Here is a 16,704-nt window from a genome sequence, read left to right as displayed (position 1 = left end):
TCTCTGCAGTGCCCTGATCTTCTTTCTCTCAACAGACATGTCAGCAAGCCTTCTTTGTTCAAGTTTCAATTTCGACTGAAATTGGACTGATCACAGTGATCCCCTCTATTGGACTGATCACAGTGATCCCTCTATTGGACTGATCACAGTGATCCCTCTATTGGACTGATCACAGTGATCCCCTCTATTGGACTGATCACAGTGATCCCTCTATTGGACTGATCACAGTGATCCCTCTATTGGACTGATCACAATGATCCCCTCTATTGGACTGATCACAGTGATCCCCTCTATTGGACTGATCACAGTGATCCCTCTATTGGACTGATCACAGTGATCCCTCTATAGGACTGATCACAGTGATCCCTCTATTGGACTGATCACAGTGATCCCTCTATTGGACTGATCACAATGATCCCCTCTATTGGACTGATCACAATGATCCCTCTATTGGACTGATCACAGTGATCCCACTATTGGACTGATCACAGTGATCCCTCTATTGGACTGATCACAGTGATCCCTCTATAGGACTGATCACAGTGATCCCTCTATTGGACTGATCACAGTGATCCCTCTATTGGACTGATCACAATGATCCCCTCTATTGGACTGATCACAGTGATCCCTCTATTGGACTGATCACAATGATCCCTCTATTGGACTGATCACAGTGATCCCTCTATTGGACTGATCACAGTGATCCCTCTATTGGACTGATCACAGTGATCCCCTCTATTGGACTGATCACAATGATCCCCTCTATTGGACTGATCACAATGATCCCCTCTATTGGACTGATCACAATGATCCCTCTATTGGACTGATCACAGTGATCCCTCTATTGGACTGATCACAGTGATCCCCTCTATTGGACTGATCACAATGATCCCCTCTATTGGACTGATCACAGTGATCCCTCTATTGGACTGATCACAGTGATCCCTCTATTGGACTGATCACAGTGATCCCTCTATAGGACTGATCACAGTGATCCCCTCTATTGGACTGATCACAATGATCCCCTCTATTGGACTGATCACAGTGATCCTTCTTTTGGACTGATCACAGTGATCCCCTCTATTGGACTGATCACAGTGATCCCCTTTATTCCTCCCTCGCTCCCTCTCGGGAACAATACGGGGGTGAAGTCTCTCTCACCGGAGGTGTTAAAACATGTTGAGAGTGGCTATCCTCTGACGCTATTCTACTGAGCGGAGACGGCTCGACACAACCTACCTCTACTGGCCTTTTGTAGTTTTCCATCAAGCGTACCTGACCACCTGGTAGTTTGTGGGTGTTTTGGGTCATTTCAGATTGTGTGCTCCGTCAAAGCCCCAAGCGAGCTGGGGCGATACCAAAAGGTGACGTGAAAACACAAAAGAATACTAACGGGTCAGAGAGAATTCTGCACAAACCCGCCATTTTTAAATAGCCATGGTAGAATACCGGCCTGTAATTTAATTCACTAGACTACTCGATTAAATATCAACCCACAAAACCAGGTAGTTGTCAGTTGAGCAGGTACAGACGTTCGTCTGTTTCGCTAATGAAACGACCCAGCGAGAGGGTGTCGTGTTGATGACGAGTTGACAACATGCTGTGGAAATAAGCGGCTGCAGTTAACGCCCAGTCGGCAGTTTGGCCGTGAGGAACAATGAGAAACCATGAACCACCAACGGTCTGTCTCTGTCTTTGCTTCGTTTCCAGGCGGCAGAGTCGGGCATCGTGAAGATCAAGACCATCGCAGCGAGGAATACGGAAATACTTGCAGGTGAGCGGACGAGGGTGGGAGGGAGGGAGCGAGGGAGGGATCCAGGAGACCAGGCAGTAGTGATACTACTCAGGTGAGGTCAGGTGGCTGAGCGGTTAGGGAATCGGGCTAGTAATCTGAAGGTCGCCAGTTCGATTCCCGGCTGTGCGAAATGACGTTGGGCAAGGCAGTTCACCCTACTTGCCTCGGGGGGAATGTCCCTGTACTTACTGAAAGTCGCTCTGGATAAGAGAGTCTGCTAAATGACTAAATGCAAATGTAATGATACCTGTGAATGCATATGGTCACCTGCATTACTGATCCCGGTTGTAGTTTTTGACCCTGTGTGGTTCATCTGTGGTCGGTTTGGAAGGTAGGAATGCCTTATTTGGTACCATCTGGCTGCTGTCTGGACTTCAGAGAGCTGTTCTTGTTCTGTGATTGCAGAGAGAACCCCTTCAGTAGGTTGGAATTATTCAGTAAGCAAACCAGCGGCCCACTCATAATTATGTTCCAGGGTTTTGATCCATAGTAATGCTGCAGCTAGGTGTGCATCTGCAGCCTGATGGATTGCTCTGTACTGCTCCTGGAAGGCCTGCATGTTGAATGACATGAGATGAAAATATAATGACCTGTCACTCGGAGCTCTAAGATTGGTTCAGTATTGCATTGTGGTTCAGTATTGCATTGTGGATTAGCTGCCAACATTTGGGGCTTGTGTATTTCAGCATCATAACTTACTAGGGCCAATTAGTGTGTTTGTGTGCTTTCCTAAAGGAATGTTTCTGTGTACCAATGTTGATGCTGTAATGGTTTACTGTAACTGAGTGTGTGTGTGGTGTATGTGTGTTTGTCTTGTGTCTGGTGGTTGTCTTGTGTCTGGTGTGTGTATGTGTGTGTGTGTGTGTGGTGTGTGTGTGTGTGGTGTGTGTGTGTGTGTGGACAGCTCTGAAGGAGAACAGCTCCGAGGTGGTCCAGCCCTTCCTGATGGGCTGTGGCACCAAGGAGCCCAAGATCACCCAGCTGTGTCTGGCTGCAATCCAGCGACTCATGTCCCACGAGGTGGTGTCGGAGGTGAGACTCACACACACACACACACCAGACAGACACGCACACAGACTAAATAAACAAAGGTACAAGCAAACAAACTCAGAACACAAAGACACACACACACATAATCCAGTGCAAACACAGTCACACACACAAACTCCCTGAAATCAATACCAGTTGCTTGTCTTGAAAGTGAAGTGGTGTGACCCTCCAGCAGGTCTCTCTTCCTGGTTCAGTGGTGTGACCCTCCAGCAGGTCTCTCTTCCTGGTTCAGTGGTGTGACCCTCCAACAGGTCTCTCTTCCTGGTTCAGTGGTGTGACCCTCCAGCAGGTCTCTCTTCCTGGTTCAGTGGTGTGACCCTCCAACAGGTCTCTCTTCCTGGTTCAGTGGTGTGACCCTCCAGCAGGTCTCTCTTCCTGGTTCAGTGGTGTGACCCTCCAACAGGTCTCTCTTCCTGGTTCAGTGGTGTGACCCTCCAGCAAGTCTCTCTTCCTGGTTCAGTGGTGTAACCCTCCAACAGGTCTCTCTTCCTGGTTCAGTGGTGTGACCCTCCAGCAGGTCTCTCTTCCTGGTTCAGTGGTGTGACCCTCCAGCAGGTCTCTCTTCCTGGTTCAGTGGTGTGACCCTCCAGCAGGTCTCTCTTCCTGGTTCAGTGGTGTGACCCTCCAGCAGGTCTCTCTTCCTGGTTCAGTGGTGTGACCCTCCAGCAGGTCTCTCTTCCTGGTTCAGTGGTGTGACCCTCCAACAGGTCTCTCTTCCTGGTTCAGTGGTGTGACCCTCCAGCAGGTCTCTCTTCCTGGTTCAGTGGTGTGACCCTCCAACAGGTCTCTCTTCCTGGTTCAGTGGTGTGACCCTCCAGCAGGTCTCTCTTCCTGGTTCAGTGGTGTGACCCTCCAACAGGTCTCTCTTCCTGGTTCAGTGGTGTGACCCTCCAGCAGGTCTCTCTTCCTGGTTCAGTGGTGTGACCCTCCAGCAGGTCTCTCTTCCTGGTTCAGTGGTGTGACCCTCCAGCAGGTCTCTCTTCCTGGTTCAGTGGTGTGACCCTCCAGCAGGTCTCTCTTCCTGGTTCAGTGGTGTGACCCTCCAGCAGGTCTCTCTTCCTGGTTCAGTGGTGTGACCCTCCAGCAGGTCTCTCTTCCTGGTTCAGTGGTGTGACCCTCCAACAGGTCTCTCTTCCTGGTTCAGTGGTGTGACCCTCCAACAGGTCTCTCTTCCTGGTTCAGTGGTGTGACCCTCCAGCAGGTCTCTCTTCCTGGTTCAGTGGTGTGACCCTCCAGCAGGTCTCTCTTCCTGGTTCAGTGGTGTGACCCTCCAGCAGGTCTCTCTTCCTGGTTCAGTGGTGTGACCCTCCAACAGGTCTCTCTTCCTGGTTCAGTGGTGTGACCCTCCAGCAGGTCTCTCTTCCTGGTTCAGTGGTGTGACCCTCCAGCAGGTCTCTCTTCCTGGTTCAGTGGTGTGACCCTCCAGCAGGTCTCTCTTCCTGGTTCAGTGGTGTGACCCTCCAACAGGTCTCTCTTCCTGGTTCAGTGGTGTGACCCTCCAGCAGGTCTCTCTTCCTGGTTCAGTGGTGTGACCCTCCAGCAGGTCTCTCTTCCTGGTTCAGTGGTGTGACCCTCCAACAGGTCTCTCTTCCTGGTTCAGTGGTGTGACCCTCCAGCAGGTCTCTCTTCCTGGTTCAGTGGTGTGACCCTCCAGCAAGTCTCTCTTCCTGGTTCAGTGGTGTGACCCTCCAGCAGGTCTCTCTTCCTGGTTCAGTGGTGTGACCCTCCAGCAGGTCTCTCTTCCTGGTTCAGTGGTGTGACCCTCCAGCAGGTCTCTCTTCCTGGTTCAGTGGTGTGACCCTCCAGCAGGTCTCTCTTCCTGGTTCAGTGGTGTGACCCTCCAGCAGGTCTCTCTTCCTGGTTCAGTGGTGTGACCCTCCAGCAGGTCTCTCTTCCTGGTTCCCTCCAGGACCAGGCTATGTGGCTCATGCCTGCAGCAGGCTAGATCAAGCTGTCTGGACCATGTGGGTCTAACAGAGGCTTCACATGGGAACACTAGGAGCTAGACTGGAGCTTGTTGTTAGAACAGCTATACAGACATATGCACGCAGCTCTCTCTCCAGAATCTCATCTCTTCGCTGCTATCAGCTACAGCTCTGAGCACTCTTCCAGACTGGAAAGAGACTGTCTCCTCCTCCTTCCTCCTCCTCCTGCTCTTCTGAATGACAGACTTAATCTCCACTCCACAGCCGACACCAGCCTAGACGTCTGCTGAAACCTCCAGGCTGGTGTTGGCTTCAGTCTGGGTCAGGGTGAGACGTGTCTCCGTGCAGACAGCCTGCTGCTTCACACAGCCAGGAGGAGAAACCTGTGACCTGGGTTAGGGTTAGGGTTAGGCCCTGTTGGGTTCAGTGTCCCCAGATGATGTGTGTGTGAGTGACTGCTACACTGCCCCCTGGGTGTACAAGTCTGAAGTGTGTGTGTGTGAGTGACTGCTACACTGCCCCCTGGGTGTACAAGTCTGAAGTGTGTGTGTGTGTGTGTGTGAGTGACTGCTACACTGCCCCCTGGGTGTACAAGTCTGAAGTGTGTGTGTGTGTGTGAGTGACTGCTACACTGCCCCCTGGGTGTACAAGTCTGAAGTGTGTGTGTGTGTGTGTGTGTGTGTGTGTGTGTGTGTGTGTGTGCAGGCTGCGGCAGGGAACATCATCAACATGTTGTGGCAGTTGATGGAGAACGGTCTGGAGGAACTCAAGCTGCTGCAGACAGTCCTGGTCCTGCTCACCACCAACACTGTGGTCCACGACGAGGTCCTGTCTAAGGTACACACACACACACAGACACCTGCTCACCACCAACACTGTGGTCCACGACGAGGTCCTGTCTAAGGTACACACACACAGAAACCTGCTCACCACCAACACTGTGGTCCACGACGAGGTCCTGTCTAAGGTACACACACACAGACACCTGCTCACCACCAACACTGTGGTCCACGACGAGGTCCTGTCTAAGGTACACACACACAGACACCTGCTCACCACCAACACTGTGGTCCACGACGAGGTCCTGTCTAAGGTACACACACACAGACACCTGCTCACCACCAACACTGTGGTCCACGACGAGGTCCTGTCTAAGGTACACACACACAGACACCTGCTCACCACCAACACTGTGGTCCACGACGAGGTCCTGTCTAAGGTACACACACACACACAGACACCTGCTCACCACCAACACTGTGGTCCACAACGAGGTCCTGTCTAAGGTACACACACACAGACACCTGCTCACCACCAACACTGTGGTCCACGACGAGGTCCTGTCTAAGGTACACACACAGACACCTGCTCACCACCAACACTTTAGGCATTGACCGATATGTGTTTTTCAGGACCGATGCTGATACCAATTATTACAGATCAAGTAGAGCGATAACCGATATTTTGAACCAATATATATGTCTTGTGTAACAATAAAAATTATGTCAAATTTAAGAATAAGAAGGCCTCTGACAAAGACTCTCTTTAAATTATTTTAACTATATCTTAAATTCTGAGAACTGTTCATAATAACAATATTAATATTCATAATAATAACAACATTAATATTCATAATAATAACAACATAAAAAGTGCAGTAAGCATCCAGCAGCATTCTGTCAACATTTTGAAAAAGTATATTTTAACCACAACAAGCAACAAATGAACACATTATAAAAAATATATATATATAGATTGCGTCGGCAAATCAGTTTTGAAAATCACCGATACCAACAACCATAAAAATGCTTAATAACAACGCCGATAATCGGCCAAGCCAATAATCGTCCGACCCCTACAACACGGTCCACGACCCGGTCCTGTCTACGGTACACACACACACACCTACCTCTCCCCTCTCCCTCACAGGCCATTGTGCTGTGTTTCCGGCTGCACTTCACCAAGGACAACATCACCAACAACACAGCAGCAGCCACCGTACGTCAGGTGGTTACCGTGGTGTTTGAGAGGATGGTCGCCGAGGATGACCGCTTCAAAGGTCAGCTGACCCGCACGCCGGCCAATCAGACGCCCTGCGGCGCTCCGCATGGCCCCCCTCTCTATCTCTCTCTGTCTCTCTGTCTTCTCTCACATATGTCTTCCTCCTCCTCCTTCCCCTCCTCCCCCTCCCACCCCTCCTGCCCCTCCTCCTCCGCCAGGTGTGGCTGAGGTCCCCCCTCCCACCCAGGGTAACACCAACCGCAGGTCTGTCAGCACGCTACGGCCCAGTGCCAAGGACGCCTACATGCTGTTCCAGGTGAGTCCACCAGGGGGAGACAGACCTCTCTCTCCACCCGGTCACAGGGCTCCGGAACTACCATTATATACATCATCCCCGTCTACCATCTCGTAGATCCAGAACGTTCTGCCAACTTCTCAGTTCCTCACTAACTAGGCACCGTTCTCACTTCTTCAGAAATCTGAATTTCTGAGATAGTGAAGAACTAACAGGATGAATCAACTAAAAAGGAAAATAGTTTGGTGAACCAGGACTAGTTTGCGTCTTGAACCCCGTGAAATCCTCACCCCGTTCCTTGTGTTCCCTCCAGGACCTGTGCCAGCTGGTGAATGCAGACGCCCCCTACTGGCTGGTGGGGATGACGGAGATGACGCGCACCTTTGGGCTGGAGCTGCTGGAGTCGGTCCTGAACGACTTCCCCGGGGTGTTCCTGGAGGTAGACACAGGCCCACCAGACACAGGCTCACCAGACACAGGCCCACCAGACACAGCCCCACTAGACACAGCCCCACTAGACACAGGCCCACCAGACACAGGACACAGGCCCACTAGACACAGCCCCACTAGACACAGCCCCACTAGACACAGCCCCACTAGACACAGCCCCACTAGACACAGGCCCACTAGACACAGGCCCACCAGACACAGCCCCACCAGACACAGCCCCACTAGACACAGGCCCACCAGACACAGGACACAGGCCCACCAGACACAGGACACAGGCCCACCAGACACAGGCCCACCAGACACAGGACACAGGCCCACCAGACACAGGACACAGGCCCACCAGACACAGGACACAGGCTCACCAGACACAGGACACAGGCTCACCAGACACAGGACACAGGCTCACCAGACACAGCCCCACCAGACACAGCCTCACTGCTGGCCTCCCAGCCTCACTGCTGGCCTCCCAGCCTCACTGCAGGGGTGGTGCTGCCCTCACCCACACTTTACTGATGGAGAGGAAGAGACTGGGAGTTCCGGAGGAAGCGAGCGACACTCGATGCCAGATATAAATCTGTGCATTAAACATTCCTGGCTTCTAAAATATCAGACTTTGATTTTGATCGGATTTTGATTCCACTGCTCCAGCTGAATACTGATACTAGAGATGCATCCCTTCCTCCTCTCTCTCTCCTCCCCTCCTCCCCCTCCTCCTCTCCTCTCTCCTCCTCTCCTCTCCTCTCTCTCCTCCTTTCCTCTCTCTCCTCCTCTCCCCCCCTTCCTCCTCTTCCCCCCCCTCTCCTCTCCTCCTCCTCTCCTCTCTCTCCTCCTCTCCTCTCCTCTCTCTCCTCCTTTCCTCTCTCTCCTACTCTCCCCCCCCTTCCTCCTCTTCCCCCCCCTCTCCTCTCCTCCTCCTCTCCTCTTCTCCTCCTTTCCTCTTCTCCTCCTCCTCTCCTCCCCTCCTCCTCTCCCCCCTATCCTCCCCTCCTCCTCCTCTCCCCCCCATCTCCTCCTCCTCTCCTCCTCCCCCCCCTCTCCTCCTCCTCCCCCCCCCCTCTCCTCTCCTCCTCTCTCTCCTCCCCTCCTCCTCTCCCCCCCTTCCTCCTCTTCCCCCCCCTCTCCTCTCCTCCTCCTCTCCTCTTCTCCTCCTTTCCTCTTCTCCTCCTCCTCTCCTCCCCTCCTCCTCTCCCCCCTATCCTCCCCTCCTCCTCCTCTCCCCCCCATCTCCTCCTCCTCTCCTCCTCCCCCCCCCCCTCTCCTCCTCCTCTCCTCCTCCTCTCCTCTCCTCCTCTCTCTCCTCCCCCTTCTCCTCCCCCCCTCTCTCCTCCCCCTCCTCCTCCCCCCCCTCTCCTCTCCTCCTCTCTCTCCTCCCCTCCTCCCCCCCCCTCTCCTCCTCCTCTCCTCCTCCTCTCCTCTCCTCCTCTCTCTCCTCCCCCTCCTCCTCCCCCCCCTCTCTCCTCCCCCTCCTCCTCCCCCCCCCTCTCCTCTCCTCCTCTCTCTCCTCCCCTCCTCCTCTCCCCCCCCCTCCTCCTCTCCTCCTCCTCTCCTCTTCTCCTCCTTTCCTCCTCCTCTCCTCTTCTCCTCCTCCTCTCCTCTCCTCCTCCTGTCCTCTTCTCCTCCCCCCCAGCACCAGGAGTTCAGCTTCCTGCTGAAGGAGCGCGTGTGTCCCCTGATCATCAAGCTGTTCTCCCCCAACATCAAGTTCCGTCAGGGGGCCAGCGGCCCGTCCCCAGCCCCGGTGGAGAAGCCCTACTTCCCCATCTGCATGCGGCTGCTCAGGGTGGTGTCCGTGCTCATCAAGCACTTCTACAGCCTGCTGGTGAGGGGCTGTGGTACACACACACATATACACACACAAAGTCAGATACAAACATAAACATTCAGATATATGTACAGGCTCAGTCTCTGTCAGTCTCAGCAGGCATCATGCTCATTGTGTGTACGGTGTGTGTGTGTGTGTGTGTGTGGCAGGTGACAGAGTGTGAGATCTTCCTGTCCCTGCTGGTGAAGTTCCTGGACGGAGAGAAGCCTCAGTGGCTGAGAGCTGTGGCTGTGGAGTCAGTCCACCGGCTGTGTGTGCAGCCTCACCTGCTGCGGTGAGCACACACACACACACCCTGATACACACACACACACCCCATCTGATCCCCCTGTCCGCTCCACATAACCCCTGTACCAGTGCTGCTCCCCAGTGCTTCCTGCTCTGACAGGAAGTCCCTCCCCCCCAGGTCGTTCTGCCAGTCGTACGACATGAAGCAACACTCCACCAAGGTGTTCCGAGACATCGTCAACGCCCTGGGCTCCTTCATCCAGTCCCTCTTCATCACCCTCAACACAGGCAACCCTGCTGCCACCACCAACACACCTGGTGAGGGGGGAGGAGGGGAGGAGGGGGGAGGAGGGGAGGAGGAAGAGGAGATAGGGTGGGAGGAAAGCAAGGATCCATCGATTTGAGAAGGAGGGATGATAGATGATTTTGTTGACTGAATCTTCTCGCTGGTAAAATGAGGATGATTTTTTTTGTTTTCTTGAAGCCTGTCAGACTAATGATGACCTTGAACTTCCTTCCTCTCCTTCCTTCTCCTCTCCTCCCCTTCCCCCCCCCCCCCCCCCCCAGGGGCGTCGGGCCCCGGGGCCCAGGGCTCGTCCCAGGGGGGGCAGGGATTGGGGGGCGTCAGCTCCAGTCTGAGCCCCCAGGCTGCCTTTGAGTACCGGGGCATCTGGATCCCTCTGGTGACTGTCAGCGTGCAGGGCAGCGCCAAGGCTACCTAGTGAGGACACGCCTCACACACACACACACACACACACACCACACACAGACACACACACACCACACACAGACACACACACACACACCACACACAGACACACACACACCACACACAGACACACACACACACCACACACAGACACACACACACCACACACAGACACACACACACACACCACACACACACCACACACAGACACACACACACACACCACACACAAACACACACACACCACACACAAACATGCACAACATACAAATAGCGCTGTAATCATGACAAATGGCTTGGTCATGCAGGAGCAGTTATTAGACAGATAAACCCCATGCTCCCCTCCTTCCCCCCAGCCTGGAGATGCTGGACAAGGTGGAGCCCCCCTCCATCCCTGAGGGCTACGCCATGTCGGTGGCGTTTGGCGCGCTGCTGGACCTGGTGCGAGGCATCACCTCCATGATCGAGAGGGAGCTGGCCAAGGAGGAGGCAGAGCTGGCAGAGCGCAGGGAGAACCAGCCAGACCTGGAGGCCCAGCCTGCACCTGGTGAGGGGGAGAGGGGAGGGGAGAGTGAAGGGAGGAGGGTGGGAGCGGAGAGAACAGAGGGAGGGTAGGGTGAGGGGTCTGTGCTCTACTGGCCCCTAGTGGTCATGCTGGGAGTCTTGAATCTAGATGTTGTGAATCCCGACGAGCGCGAGTGTTCCTTACGAGGTGTGTTAGTCTGCGTGTGTTTGTCTGCTCCTCCCAGGGGCTCACCTGGTGTGGGAGGAGATGGTGGGAGCGTGCTGGTGTGGCCTGCTGGCTGCCCTCTCCCTCCTGCTGGACGCCAGGTAGGGATCCCTCATCCACACCCTGTGTTCCGCACCCTGTGTTCCGCACCCTGTGTTCCGCACCCTGTGTTCCGCACCTGTCACAGAACCAGAAGTGTTCAACACCTGTCACAGAACCAGAAGTGTTCAACACCTGTCACAGAACCAGAAGTGTTCAACACCTGTCACATAAAAATAATAACAATATAGTAATAATAACGACACAGCTGTAATACTAACATAGTAGTGCTGCTAATGTAGTGTTAGTGATGCTAACCCTGCCCCGTGCTGCTGTTGTGTGTCAGCACGGACGAGGCGGCGACAGAGAGCATCCTGAAGGCGGAGCTGAGCCTGGCGTGGCTGTGCGGCCGCCTGGGCCTGGTGACGCCCCGCGACGCCTTCATCACGGCCGTGTGCAAGGCCTCCCTGCCTCCCCACTACGCACTCACCGTGCTCTGCAGCAGCGCCGGGAACCTCTCCAACAAGGGTGGGGCTGGGGGGGCTGGGGGGGGATGCACACACACACACACACACTCTGTCTCAACTTGTGTCGGTTTCTGAATCTCTGACTCAAGCTTTGTGTGTGTGTCTGTGTGTGTGTGTGTGTGTGTGTGTGTGTGTGTCCCCACAGCCTACTCCATCCAGGGTCACAGTGTGCAGATCATCAGTCCCTCCAGTGAGTCCCACCAGCAGGTGGTGGCAGTAGGACAGCCTCTGACTGTCCAGCCTCAGGGAACTGTGGTGGTGAGAGCACGCACGCACACACACACCGCCCAAATACCCACCTTTTTCACAGACGCTGTCCAAAATGTCACACATGCGGCGAGTTGATATATGACAGTATGCTTTCTCTCCCCGTGTGTGTGTGTGTGCGTGTGTGCGTGTCCCAGCTGACGGCTAAGAACATCCAGTGCATGCGCACACTGCTGAACCTGGCCCACTGCCACGGGGCTGTGCTGGGGTCGTCATGGCAGCTGGTCCTGGCCACGCTACAGGTGCACCCCCCCCCCCCTCCTCCTTCCACATCTCGTATCAAGTCAGAATCCCGTTTGATCTGTACGGCCCCTTTTACAAGCAACGTCACACAGGGCTTCACATCCACCTGTAGAACTGCCTTCAGCCATCCTAAGAGCCTCCAGGGCTGTCGTCCTGGTCCTATTCCTGGCCCTGTTCCTGGCCCTGTTCCTGGCCCTGTTCCTGGCCCTGTTCCTGGCCCTGGCCCTGTTCCTGGCCCTATTCCTGGCCCTGTTCCTGGCCCTGTTCCTGGCCCTGTTCCTGGCCCTGTTCCTGGCCCTGTTCCTGGCCCTGTTCCTGGCCCTGGTCCTGGCCCTGTTCCTGGCCCTGTTCCTGGTCCTGGCCCTGTTCCTGGCCCTGTTCCTGGCCCTATTCCTGGCCCTGTTCCTGGCCCTGTTCCTGGTCCTGGCCCTGTTCCTGGCCCTGTTCCTGGCCCTGTTCCTGTTCCTGGCCCTATTCCTGGCCCTGTTCCTGGCCCTGTTCCTGGCCCTATTCCTGGCCCTGTTCCTGGCCCTGTTCCTGGTCCTGGCCCTGTTCCTGGCCCTGTTCCTGGCCCTGTTCCTGGCCCTGTTCCTGGCCCTGTTCCTCGTCCTGGTCCTATTCCTGGCCCTGTTCCTGGTCCTGTTCCTGGCCCTGTTCCTGGCCCTGTTCCTGGCCCTGTTCCTGGCCCTGTTCCTGGTCCTGTTCCTGGCCCTGTTCCTGGCCCTGTTCCTGGCCCTGTTCCTGGCCCTGTTCCTGGCCCTGTTCCTGGCCCTGTTCCTGGCCCTGTTCCTGGCCCTGTTCCTGTTCCTGGCCCTGTTCCTGGCCCTGTTCCTGTTCCTGGCCCTGTTCCTGGCCCTGTTCCTGGCCCTGTTCCTGGCCCTGGCCCTGTTCCTGGCCCTGTGTCAGTGTCAGTGTGTGTGACAGCTGTGTGTGCTTCCTCCCCCTGCAGCACCTGGTGTGGATCCTGGGGCTCAAACCAGGGGCGGGCGGGGCCCTGAGGCCGGGCAGGGCTGTGGAGGGCCCCAGCACGGTGAGACCTGCTCCACACACACACACCACACACACACCACACACACACCACACACACCACACACACACCACACACACACACACACACACCACACACACACCACACACACACCCAGCACGGTGAGACCTGCTCCACACACACACACCACACACACACCACACACACACCACACACACCACACACACACACACACACACCACACACCACACACACACACCACACACACACCACACACACACCACACACACACCACACACACACCCAGCACGGTGAGACCTGCTCCACACACACACACACACACACACACACCCAGTACGGTGAGACCTGCTCCACACACACACACCACACACACACCCAGCACGGTGAGACCTGCTCCACACACACACACCACACACACCCAGCACGGTGAGACCTGCTCCACACACACACACCACACACACCCAGCACGGTGAGACCTGCTCCACACACACACACCACACACACACCCAGCACGGTGAGACCTGCTCCACACACAAACACCACACACACACCACACACACACCCAGCACGGTGAGACCTGCTCCACACACACACACCACACACACACCACACACACACCACACACACCACACACACACCACACACACACACACACACACCACACACACACCACACACACACCCAGCACGGTGAGACCTGCTCCACACACACACACCACACACACACCACACACACACCACACACACCACACACACACACACACACACCACACACCACACACACACACCACACACACACCACACACACACCACACACACACCACACACACACCCAGCACGGTGAGACCTGCTCCACACACACACACACACACACACACACCCAGTACGGTGAGACCTGCTCCACACACACACACCACACACACACCCAGCACGGTGAGACCTGCTCCACACACACACACCACACACACCCAGCACGGTGAGACCTGCTCCACACACACACACCACACACACCCAGCACGGTGAGACCTGCTCCACACACACACACCACACACACACCCAGCACGGTGAGACCTGCTCCACACACAAACACCACACACACACCACACACACACCCAGCACGGTGAGACCTGCTCCACACACACACACCACACACACACCACACACACACCACACACACACCCAGCACGGTGAGACCTGCTCCACACACACACACCACACACACACCCAGCACGGTGAGACCTGCTCCACACACACACACCACACACACACCCAGCACGGTGAGACCTGCTCCACACACACACACACACACACACCAGACACACAACCAGCACGCTCACACACACCTCCACCCAGACCTACACCCTTGTACTGACCCGTGTGTGTGTGTATGTGTCTCTGCAGGTGCTGACCACAGCTGTGATGACGGATCTGCCCGTCATATCCAACATCTTATCCAGGCTGTTTGAGAGCTCACAGTGAGGATCATTAGTCACAGCTCCACGTCCTCTTGTCATGGGGATCTACTGGGGTGTGTTACATGGTCTGTGTGTGTGTGTGTCTCTGTGTGTTTGTGTGTGTGTGTGTGTGTGTGTAGGTACCTTGATGACGTGTCCCTGCATCACCTGATCAACGCTCTCTGCTCCTTGTCTCTGGAGGCCATGGAGATGGCCTACGGAACTAACAAGGTAACCAATCAGAGAAGACATCAGACAGTAGACCCGTCTGGAGTGTGTGTGTGTGTGTCTGGAGTTCTGAGTGTGTGTCTGGAGTTCTGAGTGTGTGGTTGCAGTAGTTCTGAGTGTGTGTGTGTGTGTGTGTGGTTGCAGTAGTTCTGAGTGTGTTTGTGTGTGGTTGCAGTAGTTCTGAGTGTGTGTGTGTGTGGTTGCAGTAGTTCTGAGTGTGTGTGTGTGGTTGCAGTTGTTCTGAGTGTGTGTGTGTGTGTGGTTGCAGTAGTTCTGAGTGTGTGTGTGTGTGTGGTTGCAGGAGCCATCTCTGTTTGCCGTGGCTAAGCTGCTGGAGACAGGGCTGGTGAACATGGACCGGATAGAGATCCTGTGGAGACCGCTCACAGGACACCTGCTGGAGGTACGAACCCTGCTTCCTGCTTCCTGTCTCTGACAGGCTGGGTATCTAGACCCTGTTCTATCCTGTCCTGTCCAGAGGCATTCTGGGCTGCGCCCGTCGGTACCGCCCCCTGGACATCTCAAATGAAGCGAGGGGTTCCAGGGTGTGGTGAGGACGTGGTGCCTTGGCCTGGTGTTGGATGGGGGTTCTAGACAGTTTACACACTCACTGCTGTCATTATAAAACTGGATCTGGCTTCAGTCTGTCCTCTACTGAATGTGGAACTAGATTTGTGTGGTTAGTGTGTGTTAGTTGTGCTTGTGTGTGTGTGTGTGTGTTAGTGAGAAACGGTGCTTTCATGTTGTGTTTCTCTCCCTCTCTTTTGCACCCGTGTGTTTTGCAGAAGGTAAGCGCAATTATTCTCTTTCTCCCCCCTTGTCTTCTTCCTCTCTCTCTCTCTCTCTCTCTCTCTCTCTCTCTCTCTCTCTCTCTCTCTCTCTCTCTTCCCCCCCCTCTCTCGTTGCGTCTCAGTCCAGCATGTTGAAGCTAAAACACTGCAGTGTGTAGATTTACACACTGTATGTTTGCTTTGCAAATAAATCCAATGGACGGTACGCCTTGCGGAACAGTTTTCAACCTGTCTGTGCAGCCGTGTTGCATTGCTCTGATTGGACGCTGGAGGACATGCCCGTCTCCAACCTGGTCCACGTTCAAGTCGGCCGGCACACGGACAACCCTAACACTTCTGGGTGAATTTAGCGTTCTAAGTCGGCGGCGGCAGCGAGGCCAGAGGCCAGCTGAGCTCCGAGGCCAGCTGAGCTCCGAGGCCAGCTGAGCTCCGAGGCCAGCTGAGCTCCGAGGCCAGCTGAGCTCCGAGGCCAGCTGAGCTCCGAGGCCCTCATGATCACATCCCACCTTCCTTGATCCAGCGATCACTTTCATGGAATCACTGATTTTGCCGGGGGTTCCAAATCACTCTGATCACTCGGCTGCTGAATCACTGTGAACACCTGGTGGAAACAACATATACCCCCCCTCTCTCTCTCTTTCACCGTCTCATACTCTGTCTCTCTCTCACCCTTTCTTTGGTGTGTGTTGGTCTTGTCTCTGATCTGTGAGTGTGTGTGTGTGTCTGATCTGTATGTGTGTGTGTGTGATGTCCCCTGTAGGTCTGCCAGCACCCGAATGCCAGGATGAGAGAGTGGGGTGCAGAGGCGGTGACGGCACTCATCAAGGCTGGCCTGGCCTACAAACACGACCCCCCCCTGTCCCACAACCAGGTACACACACGACCCCCCCCTGTCCCACAACCAGGTACACACACGACCCCCCCCCTGTCCCACAACCAGGTACACACACGACCCCCCCCTGTCCCACAACCAGGTACACACACAACCCCCCCTGTCCCACAACCAGGTACACACACGACCCCCCCCTCTCCCACAACCAGGTACACACACAACCCCCCCCCTGTCCCACAACCAGGTACAGACACGACCCCCCCTGTCCCACAACCAGGTACAAACACGACCCCCCCCTGTCCCACACCCA

At 55.2% G+C, this 16,704-nt stretch overlaps 1 protein-coding gene across 4 annotated transcripts in view; it reads left to right on the top strand.

The window, feature by feature from the left end:
- The window catches only part of mon2 (MON2 homolog, regulator of endosome-to-Golgi trafficking), a 35,020-nt gene that overhangs the window by 5,342 nt on the left and 12,974 nt on the right, over positions 1 to 16,704 (top strand). The window contains exons 2-22 of one of the 4 annotated variants that reach the window (XM_047034913.1): positions 1,711 to 1,774; positions 2,700 to 2,827; positions 5,476 to 5,607; positions 6,700 to 6,829; positions 6,990 to 7,087; positions 7,380 to 7,505; positions 9,144 to 9,335; positions 9,488 to 9,612; positions 9,745 to 9,884; positions 10,134 to 10,287; positions 10,632 to 10,822; positions 11,025 to 11,106; positions 11,391 to 11,572; positions 11,717 to 11,829; positions 11,976 to 12,080; positions 13,031 to 13,111; positions 14,491 to 14,564; positions 14,684 to 14,774; positions 15,073 to 15,174; positions 15,557 to 15,559; positions 16,323 to 16,433. In XM_047034913.1, the coding sequence (XP_046890869.1) occupies positions 1,711 to 1,774; positions 2,700 to 2,827; positions 5,476 to 5,607; positions 6,700 to 6,829; positions 6,990 to 7,087; positions 7,380 to 7,505; positions 9,144 to 9,335; positions 9,488 to 9,612; positions 9,745 to 9,884; positions 10,134 to 10,287; positions 10,632 to 10,822; positions 11,025 to 11,106; positions 11,391 to 11,572; positions 11,717 to 11,829; positions 11,976 to 12,080; positions 13,031 to 13,111; positions 14,491 to 14,564; positions 14,684 to 14,774; positions 15,073 to 15,174; positions 15,557 to 15,559; positions 16,323 to 16,433 (2,424 nt within the window). Of the gene's footprint in view, positions 1 to 1,710; positions 1,775 to 2,699; positions 2,828 to 5,475; positions 5,608 to 5,641; positions 6,120 to 6,699; positions 6,830 to 6,989; positions 7,088 to 7,379; positions 7,506 to 9,143; positions 9,336 to 9,487; positions 9,613 to 9,744; positions 9,885 to 10,133; positions 10,288 to 10,631; positions 10,823 to 11,024; positions 11,107 to 11,390; positions 11,573 to 11,716; positions 11,830 to 11,975; positions 12,081 to 13,030; positions 13,112 to 14,490; positions 14,565 to 14,683; positions 14,775 to 15,072; positions 15,175 to 15,556; positions 15,560 to 16,322; positions 16,434 to 16,704 lie in introns of those variants that run through there. The other 3 variants (XM_047034915.1, XM_047034916.1, XM_047034917.1) reach the window with 3 other exon arrangements.

The sequence above is a fragment of the Hypomesus transpacificus genome, chromosome 14 (genome assembly GCF_021917145.1).
Source record: "Hypomesus transpacificus isolate Combined female chromosome 14, fHypTra1, whole genome shotgun sequence".
Lineage (NCBI taxonomy): Eukaryota > Metazoa > Chordata > Actinopteri > Osmeriformes > Osmeridae > Hypomesus > Hypomesus transpacificus.
This window is presented reverse-complemented; position numbering and strand designations above follow the sequence as displayed.